Raw genomic sequence first — 12,021 nt, 5'->3', positions numbered from 1 at the left:
AATCTTGGATCGGCCCAACACTGTTTCGCAAAACCCAATTTTATTTATTTTTGCAAAACCCAAAAATACCTTTTCGAACGGACTTCTGTTCCCGCCTAGTCTACAGACTTGACATTGTCTGTTGCAATTGCAGCGCTTTGATGAATCGACACTGAAGTACACAATTGTCAAATTCATGATCGTCATGAGAGCATTAAGATGATCCAGCTTTTTGAATGATCACTTCCTTCTGCTTTATTATTAATGATGGCCCATCCATAATTCTTAGATCTGTTGCTTGTCACTCAACAATAAGGAGTTTAGAGGTGGGACATGCTCGGGTGATGTGTCATCATTGTTGTTGTTGCTGTAAATGTTCATGTTGGTTGGTTGTCCACCACCATGTTGGTGATGATGGGAATGTGGATGGATGCTATGATGGTTGAGTCGCAAGTCATCGTCTGCACTCTGCTTGTAATGATGGTGACCTCCAATGCCAATACCACTACCACTGCTTGTACTAGTAGTGCTAGATGTATCTTCAATCAAATGATGGATGTCATGCTTTGAAGGTGAATGAGTCTTGTGTTGTTGTTGTTGTTGTTGTTGTTGTTGTGGATATTGTTGATGTTGGTCTATATTGGATGATGATGATGTTGTTGGTGATTTGTAACGTTGTTGATGTTGGTAAGAGTGGAGTTGTTGATGCTGATGTTGATGAAGCTGTGGCGAATGTGAATGCAAGGATGTGGATGATAGGTGAGGTGAGAGTGTGGAAGAGTTTGATGACTTTGTTGTTGGTGAGCTGCTCTGCTGATTAGTGTAGTCGATATTACTGTTGTTGTTGTTACTGTTGGTACTACTATTGATGATGTTGGATGATGATGATGATGTCGTCGTCGACAGGTTTGGTTGAGATTGGGAATGGGAATGGGAATGAGAGTGAGATATGGCTGACTGTTGTTGAAGTTGGGACGTTGGCGGTGGGAATGGGAATGAAAGTGGTGGAAGAGTCAATGATGCTGGATTGACGCCACCAGTGCCCCTATTGTCCTCATTTGTGCCAGAAAGGAAAAATGGATGTTGCAATGCTTCCAGTGGTGTTATACGTTTGATTGGATCATATATCAGCATCTTCTCAATGAGGTCCTGTTTGTTTGATTGGTACATTGTTAATATGATGGAGTTGGTCATGGATCATCAAACAACATACTTGAAACTTTAAATAATCGGCCAAAGTATGGCATTGCTCGCCTTTCCTTCGTCCATGAGGTCCTCCCTTGTCCACTCCAATGATGTCCGATAGTTTCTTGGGCTGGAACTATGAGATGGATCGTAGATGTTAGTACGATTGATCGTATGATTGAATGATTGGAATGGCTGGTCGGTCACACACGTACCTCTTTCAATCGATCAGTCCTTCTCAACTGGTACTTGGATAGGGGATCACTGTGATTGACAGTGAAGAACTTCTTTAGCTTTGGACTCTTTTCAATCATATATACAGGAGGCATGTCCAGCACCTCAATGATGCGTGTCAGCTGGTCAAGCTCATTCTGACCGGCAAACAATGGTTCACCACAGTGCATCTCCACAAGGATGCAGCCCAAACTCCACATGTCAATCGAGAATGAGTACTCCAACTCCATTATAATCTCTGGTGATCGATAGAATCGACTCTGTATGTACTTGTACATCTAAAAGGATGGTTAGTGATGTGATGTGAGACGAGCGATACGACAAGGACGACACCATACTCGTTCGTTGGAATGGCATGAGCTACCAAAGTCGATGATCTTGATCGCACTTCGCTTGGGATTCCTCAGCAAGATGTTCTCTGGTTTGAGGTCGCAGTGGATGACGTCGACCTCGGCAGTCGACATAAAGTAGAGTGCCGTGAGTATCTGATGTGCAAACTTCTTGATCAGATTCAGTGAGACGCCCAAGAACTGAGTGTTCCTCAGCAGGTCGTACAGATTGAATGACAACAGCTCTGTCACCAGACAAAGGTGTCCCTTGAACTTGAAGTGTTGCTTGTATCGAACTGTCGTTAATGGGTGAGGTGAGTAGAGTGGTCACGACTACATGCTCCTCCGTCTACATACCTATCTTGTATTGATCTTCAGGGTCCTTCCGGTTCATGGACTCTAGCAACTCAATCTCGATCAGTGCTTGATTGTAAAAGGGTGTCCTGTTCTTGATGATCTTGATGGCGACAAACTCTTCTGTGACACGATCGTATGCCTTGACAACTTGACCGAATGATCCTTTGCCCAAGTGTGCCTTGATCTCGAAGCGATCCTCAAAGACATCGTTGTCCCTGAATATATAGTCACCATTCTCATCGTCAAAGCCATTGTTATTATTATTGTTGTTGTTGTTATTGATGTTACTGCCGCCGCTGCTGCTGCTACTACTACTACCACTTCCAGCTGTTGCAGCAGCTTGCTTGGCTAGTAGCTCATTCTTCTTCTTTGACTTTGCTGCATAGTATATCTATTTGTTTGATTTGATGAGTCAACATCATCATCATGATCATGGTTGTATAATGAACCAATACATACTTGGTTGATGTTCTTATATGTCTTGATAAGGTCGATCGATAGCTTGATGATAGGAGCATCGCTTCTTCCATGCTTTAATTGGTTGTTCTCCATTATAGTATGTGATGTTGATGTAGATGATGATGATGTTGGTAGGTGTTTGGTCTGGGTCATAAAGAGGGCAGTGTTGTTGTTATCAGTGTCCCTTTAATGTGTATATATATATATAAATAGGTATCTGATCGTTCTGTCTGTCTTTGTCGTGTCTTTGTGTCACAGGTAGCTCACATGCACATCTCTCTATTTACTCTATTCCCCAAACCTTTTGCAACAACAACGTTCTCTATCTATCTATCTACCCAATCTACCTATCTATCTGTCTGTCTTGTTGTAGCTGACTGACAATGTCTGTTGCTCTTACAGCTGAACTGTGCACTTCCCTCAGGGTGAGAGGGTGTTAATTAAAAAAAAGGGGGTGTCATTCTAGCATGATCATCAAAAACACAAGGAGGTGGCTCTACCCATTCCTTCCCTCCCTTCATTTCATTCACTCTATCTTTCTTTCATTCTCTAACATGAGGTTTGACATCTCTTCCTCAATGTCTCCAACTGATCCCTCTTCTCCTGGTGGACATGATCAGTAAGTTCATTGATCTTCTTGTTCAGTTTGGACTCCTTCTCCTTCAGCTCGGCCAGATACTTCTCCCTATCCTCTTCATCATAGGCACTATGCTCAACATCACCACTAAGTACATCATCTTAATTAAAGTTTACAATTAGTAAGTCATACAAACACTATTCTCTACCAAACATACCAATATTCTGTTGTACGATTGACTTCTCTTTCTCAATTGATGTCGTTGATTGGTTCAAGACTGAGTTGAACTCACTCTTGACCTCATCCATAAACTTGTACTCTTTGTCATAGTCATTCCTCTCACCATCCAATATGTTGGACTCGGTCCTGGACTTCAATCTCAAATTGATAATATCTTTGATCACTCTCTTGAAGTCTTAGTTATTATCAATCATCCAATTTAGTTAGTAAAATATCAAGGGAGGTACTCTTTAAATTAATTTAAAGATATTACCTCTATCCAAACAAATAATAGTATACTTCATCCTTGCAATCTCAATCAACTTCTCATTATTCTTTGTGTCCAATGACATATACTCCATCTCAAGCTTGTGATGTTTGGTTGACAAAAATGCAATCAATTGTTTCAATGATTGATAATAATCACATGCTCTATTATACTTTAACAAGTATTCATTCCATTCACCTCTAACCTCATCCAACTCACTTCTATACGTTATCAAAGTATTGTTATTATTATTTGTATCATTATTCATATTGTTGGAGTCTTGATTCTCAATCTCATTGTTGTTGTAGTTGGCATCATCAACAAAATATTGGTAGTTGTTGAGCCACTTTGGTATATTCATATTGTTCATTGTTATCGTGGAAATAAATAATAATGATAGATAGAATGATAGAGATAGAGAGATAGTGATTAAATAAATAAAGGTAATGTCAAAGAAGATACTTCAAGGGTTTGAAAAGAAGTGAAGCTCATAAAGTGTAAGATTGGGGTTATCTCCTGAATAGGATATCAAGATCTTGTAGAATGGGGTGAACAACAAACACATCTCTAAACAGTGAGGGCAACACTCACCCAACACTCTACAATGGTGTTAAATTCCATCTAATACATCTCATTCATTCATACTCAATTACAACAACAACAACAGATACTAATATTATAACTTTACAAATATAACAACAAATGAAGACGCAGTACGACTGCATTGTTATTGGTGGAGGCCTGTCAGGTCTCCAAGCAGCTAGATCTTTAAGAGACCAGAATAAAACCGTCTTGGTACTTGAAGCCAGAGATGTATGTGTAGTGAGCGAGGCATTATCTAGACTTACTGAATCATTTTACTAACTTACAAGTACTTAACTTGCTGCAGAGGTTTGGTGGAAGAACTGAATCGTTGGAGGTCGATGGATATTGGTTTGATCTTGGTGGTCAATGGATGGGTGGCACGCATACTCACTTGAGGAAGCTATGTGACGAGCTGGGCATCAAGACCTTTGAGCAATATGATGAGGGCAAACATGTATTGGAACTCAATGGAAAGAAGATCTACTATGAAGGAAACATCTCATCGTTGAACACTTCCAAATACAGTTTGGCTGGTCTTGAGGATGCCATCGCCCTCGTCGATAAACTAGCCGATACAATTGATACCAAGGCACCTCACAAGCATCCAAGAGCACATGAATGGTATGTATTATGGTGTACATCATCACACTATCAAGTGATGACCAGAACTAACAAACACACTATTGAAGGGATCATATGACTGTTCAACATTGGACAACATTGAATATTAAGGACGTTGAGGCCAAGAACATCATTGATTGGTTCGTCAAGGTGTGTTTGGCTGCCGATCCATCAGAGGTTAGCTTCCTTTGGTTCCTGTTGTTCATCAAGGCCGCTGGAAACTATGGTCTTCTGGCTGATATTAGAGGTGGAGCACAGGAGAGACGAATGATTGGTGGCTCTCAACAGATATCTGAGAGGTTGGCCGAGAAGGTTGGACTGCAGTACTGCAAGCTCAACTCACCGATAAAGTCAATTCACCAGGATGGCTCGGGATGCCAGGTGACCAACGACAAGGGTGTCACCTTCCACTCCAAGTTCGTCATTGTGACCGTGCCCCCACCCCTGGCCGGAAGAATAGAGTATCGTCCACTAATGCCACCCGAGCGTGACGAGCTCACCCAGCGTCTGCCAATGGGCACCGTCATCAAGACGATTGCCATCTATGACGAACCGTTCTGGAGACAGGATGGATACAGTGCCGAGGCTCTGAGCGACAAGGGTCCAATCTATATATGCTACGACGATTCCTCACACGATGACAAGAAGACCGCCATCGTTGGATTCATTGCCGGTGGACCAGCCAAGGAGTGGGGAAGAAAGACACCAGAGGAGCGCAAGCAAGCCGTGCTCGAATGCTACGCTCGTTGGTGGGGACCGCGTGCTCTCAAGCCCAAGTACTTCTTGGAGAAGTACTGGAAGAACGATGAGTATGCCAGAGGATGCTACGTGTCCTATGCTGGACCTGGTGTGTTGGAGAGCTGTGCCGGAGCACTACGTAACCCAGTTGGACGCATTCACTGGGCTGGTACAGAGACAGCTTCAATCTGGATTGGATACATGGAAGGTGCACTTGAGAGTGGAGAGCGTGCTGCCAGTGAGGTGGTCGAAAGGTTAAAGTCATCAACATCAAAGTATTAATTAAGCTCAGCTTGTTTACAATGTCGTGAGATTATATTATTAAACAGATTAGTCGGCATCAATCAATCAACCAAACAACAGTCGATCAATCGTGATATCTAGAGTACCAGTGGACCACCTTCTATCAATGGCGATGTTGGATCAGAGTTGTGATTGAAGTTGTCCTCAGCATTCTCCAGTAGCTCGAATCTCAACTCTGGCGAGTTGAATGTGTACGTGTCGATATCCTCTTCATTTGAGAACTTGACCAATCGCTCAAAGATCTGAATGGCCTCGTTGGACAGTGGCGGCAGCTTTCTCCTGAACCACTTCTTAAAGTACTTGTCATCGATACTCTGATACAACTTTGTCCTCTCCTTTGCCTTGGTCTTCTTGCTCATTACCTGTGTGATGTTGTTGAGTGATTGATCTGATGAGGCCGTCTTGATACCCAACACCTTGAGCAGAGGGTATGTACCAATGCCCAGGATGAACAGAGTGGCACAGACATTCAACAATACATCGGTTTGAATGTAAGCCTGTGATGGAGATTTGTAGAAGAGACTTAGAGAGAAGGCTATTGCGCCTCTCAATCCAGCAAACCATAATGCCACCTGGATTGGCATTGGTATCTTATCCTTCTTAATCTTGTTGAGTATAAAGCATATTGGGAACACTGACATTGCTCTGGATACCAATAAGAATACCTAGTTAAAGAATATGGATCTGATGTAAGTATGTGATCGATCATTCCATCATGAATGATAGCCTATTACTTACAAAACTCCAAATGAATAGACCAGTATTGAATGTAAAGCTGTGGAATGATGCTGATATACCAATGTAGATAAAGACACATGTTTCACAAATGAATGCTGCTGTCCTGAATAGTTGTTTGGATGTCAACTTGGTGTAAGGTGACAAGCTGTACGCACCATATTGATTGAATGTAATACCAAAGAAGAACACTACGAAGTGATGTATAGGAGTTAGTATCATGTTGAGAAGGTCCATATAAATGATTGATTAGCTAACATACCAGCCAATATTCCAGATATCTCCAATGTATTTGCAAGGACATAAGAGGCATAGGAGAACATAATCATAAATATTGTCTCCAAGGCTGGGAATTTACCGAAGTTGATAAACTTGAGCATCTATTCCACATTGATGAATGAGTCAGCGAGTTAAGTTTGATTGAATGATAGAAGGTATCTTACCAATGAGAGTACAAGTGCCATGACAATTCCAAGTGCAACACTACCAATGGATACTGCAAAGAATGTCAATAAGTTGATCCAGAGTAGGTTGAGTGAGAAATTCTCAACTGTTCGATAGAGCATAATGGCAGTAGCGTCATTCAATATACTCTCACCCAACACTAACATATACAAAGTGGAGTCGACATTAAGTGCTTGGAAGATTGCCAAAGTAGCCACAGGATCTGTTGCCGATGTCATTGCTCCAAATCTATTGTTTTGTTGATACAGTCAGTGATTGAGTTGGAGAGTGAGTGATGAAGACGACATACATGAATGAGTCCTTGGCACTTAGTGGATAAGACCATCCAAGAAGTCCAACTACATAAACTCCTGCACCTGTAACAGCAAATGATATCATTGTACCAAACACGGCAAATATAATGATTGGTATAAAATGGTGAAAGAAGTCCGTCTAACCAATGTTTGAATGAATGTATGATTGAGTATGGTTAGGAATGATTGATTTGAATTAATGGATGAATGAGTATACCTTTGGCAATGAGAATCCAGTCTCAAAGATGATCGTTGGAAGTATGAATAGGAAGAATAGGTCTGGATTGAAAGTTGTCACTCTCTCTGCCATGGCACTGTTGGTAAATCTTGCGATGATTCCAATTATAATACCATAGACAACTATTGCTACAGACTCTGGTATGAATGGTATATGCAATGAAACCAAGATATAAACTATAAATACAGCACCACATAACATTCCTAATATAACCAATATTGCATTATTCTCTGCTTGTTGATTAACCTCTGGTGAATAACTACTATCATCCACATCGAAATCTGATATTATTGACTTTTGTTGATGTCCTTTTCCTTGTCCTTGTCCTTGTCTAGGTACTTGATCTTGCTGAGTTTGTATATTGATTGTATTATCTGTTGCTTCTGGTGATGTATATGTAGTAGTTGATGAAGTGACCAATATCAACATGAACAATAATGTCAAAAGTAGGAATAGGAATGGTGATGACCTCCTCCATGGTCTTGACCAATTCCCAATATTCATGTTATATATTCTTATTATTTATATGTACAGGTAGGATAAATACTACTACTACTACTTGAAGGAATGAATGAATGATAGTGTCAATCAAAGTCAGAGATTGAACAATTGTATTGATAATATAGATGACTAAACATTAATGGCAAGTTACAGGTGGGTATTAATGTGTTGAAGTGATGGTGGATGGAAGTAATCGAATAGTGAGTTGAGTGGTGTTGTTGTTATTTGTTTGGATGTGTGTGTTCCCAATGCGATTGGTGTTAAAGGTGGTGGGGGTGTTGAGTGTTTCCCTGTTGCCTGGGGGATTGAAGCTCGAGGTCGTGGTCGTCTAGCCCCTCTAGGGTTCGCGCGATGCCAAACAAGGATTATGACGATGATCATCATCTTTATGTTAAATCTAAACATTAATAAATGAATGGTTTATTATTATATATATTACATGAAGCGATGATGGATAGATACATGAGCTAATAACATTCCATCTCTCTTTCTCTTAGAAATGTTTAGTCATACGCTTGGTGAATATCGTAAAGAAGATGACGATCTCTAGGATGTAGACTGGAATGAGCATCACTGAGCTATAGGGCAACATGTTGTTGTTGCCTTTGAAGTAGAGTAGTATGAGGAATGCCGCTATCAGACCAAGTATAGACTGAGTGTAGTCAAAGTTCTCCTGTTGCCACATTGAGAACAATGTGAACAGACATACAAAGATGTAGTAGAACAATGGTATGAACCGCAGTGTCCATGAGATCTGTGCCGCGCCGCTCATCACCAGTGTTTGCAGCACACTAAAGACAGCCAGTGATGCGACCAGGTTGGAGAAGCCCACTTCAAACACCTTCTTGCCTTTAGAGTAGTTGTCATAGTCGGTCTTGCGCTTCTCGCGTCGCACCACATTGATCAGCGCCAGGAAGATCCAGAACGGTGTCATGACGCCCCACCAAGATAAATCGCCTGTATCCTCTAATCGCACTGCCAACAATGCTGTCCACAATGCGAATGACAGCACTGACAACACTCCCCATATCTTATAAGTGACACTCTTGATAACTAGAACGAACCAAATGAGTAATGCCTCCATCAGCCATAATGGTACCATTGTTCTATACCTGTTGTCGTCGTCGTCGTCGTTGTCGTTGTTTGAGTTTGTATGAGTGTTTGTGTGAGTGTCTAGTCTGTCAATGTCAATGTCAAAGTGTCGATGTATCTATGATGATGGTGTCATACCATGACATTGTAGAACCTGATAACTTCAATGATAGTGTCACCAAGAAGGCAATCAAACACATGTGCATTGGGAACCATAGTAGACACTGTACCAATCTCAATCGTTTAGACATTATATATATTTATATGTATGTATGTATGTATGCTGTAAGTATATCTATGTAAGTATATATTTACCTGTTTTGATGGATCAAACAATGAATCGACGACCCATCAAACATCTAGATGACCTCAGGTTTCGATCAAACTTCCAAGTTTCACCCTTCAAAGAAAGTTTTGTGTGTCAACTTGACACTTAACCTTGTGGCACATGGTTCCCAATGACATCATTCACACACTTCGCCATCATCATATACCTTTATTAGTTATAACTATCTATATATATATCTAACATACAACACATGTAGATGTGATGCCGGTGCCGACTTTAAACGATGTACTACCTGATGAACTACCACCTGAACTGGATGAACCTGATGAACCTGATGAACCAGAAGAGGCAGATGAGCCAGATGAGCCAGTTGATGCGCTGGAGGCAGTCTGTCCTGATGATGAACCGCCGGATGAACCACCACTAGTTGAACCTGTGGAGGTCTGACCTGAGGAACCGCTGGTCATTGATGTGGTCTGGCCGGATGAACCACCGGTTGTCTGACCCGATGAGCCACTGGTCATGGAAGTTGTCTGGCCTGAGGACGAAGCAGTTTGGCCAGTGCTATCACCACTAGTGGTACCAGTCGACGAGGTGGTACCAGTCTGACCAGATGTTCCAGATGTGGTTTGTCCAGAGGATGATCCAGAGGTTGTACCTGAGGTCGATCCTGTTGTCTGACCTGAGGTCTGACCAGAGGTTTGACCAGAGGTCTGGCCGCTTGTGGTTGTAGAGTCTCCCGAGGTGGTGCCGGTCTGACCAGACGTTCCGGTTGTCTGTCCACTTGTGCCGGTGGTTTGACCAGAGGTAGTGGTTGTGGTTTGTCCCGATGTTCCAGTTGTCTGTCCACTTGTTCCCGAAGTTTGGCCAGAGGTAGTTGTGGTTCCAGAGGTAGCACTAGTACCGGATGTAGTGCCCGATGTTGTACCCGATGTTGTACCCGATGTGGTACCTGATGTTGGACCGTTCGATGAGGAACTGTGTGGACTAGTGGACGACGATGAGCTATGTGGGCCTGAAGACGAGGAGGAGGGTCCTGACGAAGATGGTCCTGAGGAGGAGGAGTGTCCTGTTGTGGATGATGAAGATGATGAGGTACCACCACCACCTGCATAGTAATCCAAGTCAACGTTGACATTACATTGATTTGAACCACCATTGTACTGCTTCATTGAAGGGTTGTTCCAACCTCCAAATTGATAGTAGGCAGTGTCTGAGAATGATGGTTGATTGTCATAATGGGCATACCATTGAGGGTAGTTTGACAGACCATCGAATGTGCCAACAGTCTGAGGCCACTCACCAAGTGATGAATAGATGCCTACCTTGACACCCATGCTCTCGGCAGCCTTGACAGTGGCAGCGACAAAGTTTGCATTGTCATTGACATTGCCCCAACATCCATTGCACTGCTCAACATCAATCCAGAGCATATTAAAGTTGACACCACTCAAATGATTGATCATTTGCTCAATAGCATTGGATGGTGGGTTGTTGCCAGAGCACTGAGGACACAGGAAGGCATACTAATATCGATATCAATCAATCAAGTTAGCAAAGTTTGAGTATTTTGCAAAGGTCGAAGAGTCGGAGTCAAAGAACATACAATATCAACGATCTGGAATCCAGCGGAATGGGCTGATTGGATGGCATTGGTGATTCCGGTGTTTAGGCCGTAGCCTCCTTGCCATGCTTGAATGACGACACGTTGGTTCTTGCCAGCCAAGCATTGCCAATCTGCAGTACTAATGCCTTGGGAGATTGGCGAGCTGACATCAATTCCAAAGCTTCCATTGACCATTAAGGACGTTCTGAAGACGCCCAACAGAATCAATGTCAAACAAAGTAGTGTTGTTATATATTTCATTATGTAGTATTTCGTATTTGTAGATGTTGTTTAATTGGTAGTCGATGTTTAGGTTGAACAATAATATTATGATCTACATCTGTTGTTGGGCCAGCCAAGTCCATGTTTACGACCAATGTTTGAGATTGAATTAAATTAAACTTTTCCCACCTCTAAAATCAAGATTCTACACAAAATATCCTGATCTTTCATTTTGTAAGGTAAGGTGGTTGTCTTAGTCAATTTCAACTCAATCATACAACCTTCGTATTATCGAATAACTCCAATGAGTAATGCAAAGACTTTGTTACAGATTATTTCCAATTATTACAGACAAGCTCATTTGAAAATGCTATCATTGGAGCAGATTTAGATATTAGCACTTTTTTTGGTATTGGCTTTCTTCTCTGGAGTTTTCTTGGGGTCTACAACAACAAAACTTTGATCGGAAGTTCGTTTTGGGACCATTCCATCATAAAGAATGGGCTCCACCGGGAATCGAACCCAGACCACTACCACCCAAAGGTAGTATTGTACCATTCAACTATGGAGCCTTGAAAAAATCGTCCTTCCTTAAACTGTTTTTAAGCCGTTAAATCGGGGCCACTTTTTGATCAAAAGTTCAAAAACCTTAAAAAACTAACCTTTTTTTCAACTAGAAAAAATTTGAAAACATATTTATAATATTATTGAGAGCTTACAATCAAT

The 12,021-nt window shown here is 41.7% G+C and overlaps 6 protein-coding genes across 6 annotated transcripts; 1 reads left to right on the top strand and 5 right to left on the bottom strand.

Annotated features, from left to right (window-relative positions):
• Positions 1-264: 264 nt before the first annotated feature.
• SAMD00019534_118380 (hypothetical protein) lies at positions 265-2,696 on the bottom strand (the record flags this gene model as incomplete). Its single annotated transcript, XM_012892986.1, has 6 exons — positions 265-1,128; positions 1,193-1,300; positions 1,380-1,676; positions 1,737-2,023; positions 2,085-2,475; positions 2,544-2,696. 6 exons carry the CDS (start codon positions 2,694-2,696, stop codon positions 265-267), a joined length of 2,100 nt encoding a protein of 699 aa, XP_012748440.1.
• A 396-nt stretch (positions 2,697-3,092) lies between these two features.
• Positions 3,093-3,428, bottom strand: SAMD00019534_118370 (hypothetical protein; the record flags this gene model as incomplete). Its single annotated transcript, XM_012892985.1, has 2 exons — positions 3,093-3,280; positions 3,338-3,428. The coding sequence occupies 2 exons, from the start codon at positions 3,426-3,428 to the stop codon at positions 3,093-3,095; spliced, it is 279 nt and encodes a 92-aa protein (XP_012748439.1).
• Positions 3,429-4,309: 881 nt separating this feature from the next.
• SAMD00019534_118360 (hypothetical protein) lies at positions 4,310-5,833 on the top strand (the record flags this gene model as incomplete). The annotated part of the gene is made up of 3 exons (XM_012892984.1): positions 4,310-4,420; positions 4,497-4,813; positions 4,882-5,833. 3 exons carry the CDS (start codon positions 4,310-4,312, stop codon positions 5,831-5,833), a joined length of 1,380 nt encoding a protein of 459 aa, XP_012748438.1.
• Positions 5,834-5,934: 101 nt separating this feature from the next.
• SAMD00019534_118350 (hypothetical protein) lies at positions 5,935-7,786 on the bottom strand (the record flags this gene model as incomplete). Its single annotated transcript, XM_012892983.1, has 6 exons — positions 5,935-6,519; positions 6,593-6,780; positions 6,852-6,969; positions 7,033-7,282; positions 7,344-7,486; positions 7,565-7,786. Coding segments are annotated over 6 exons (1,506 nt in total), but the record flags the coding sequence as incomplete, so codon positions are not given.
• Positions 7,787-8,579: 793 nt separating this feature from the next.
• On the bottom strand, positions 8,580-9,429 carry SAMD00019534_118340 (hypothetical protein; the record flags this gene model as incomplete). Its single annotated transcript, XM_012892982.1, has 2 exons — positions 8,580-9,198; positions 9,317-9,429. The coding sequence occupies 2 exons, from the start codon at positions 9,427-9,429 to the stop codon at positions 8,580-8,582; spliced, it is 732 nt and encodes a 243-aa protein (XP_012748436.1).
• Positions 9,430-9,709: 280 nt separating this feature from the next.
• Positions 9,710-11,337, bottom strand: SAMD00019534_118330 (hypothetical protein; the record flags this gene model as incomplete). The annotated part of the gene is made up of 3 exons (XM_012892981.1): positions 9,710-10,149; positions 10,228-10,993; positions 11,074-11,337. Coding segments are annotated over 3 exons (1,470 nt in total), but the record flags the coding sequence as incomplete, so codon positions are not given.
• Positions 11,338-12,021: the final 684 nt, after the last annotated feature.

Source organism: Acytostelium subglobosum (assembly GCF_000787575.1).
Source record: "Acytostelium subglobosum LB1 DNA, scaffold: scaffold35, whole genome shotgun sequence".
Taxonomy (NCBI): Eukaryota; Evosea; class Eumycetozoa; order Acytosteliales; family Acytosteliaceae; genus Acytostelium; species Acytostelium subglobosum.
Note: the sequence above shows the minus strand (reverse complement) of the source record. Positions and strands in the feature narration are given on the sequence as shown.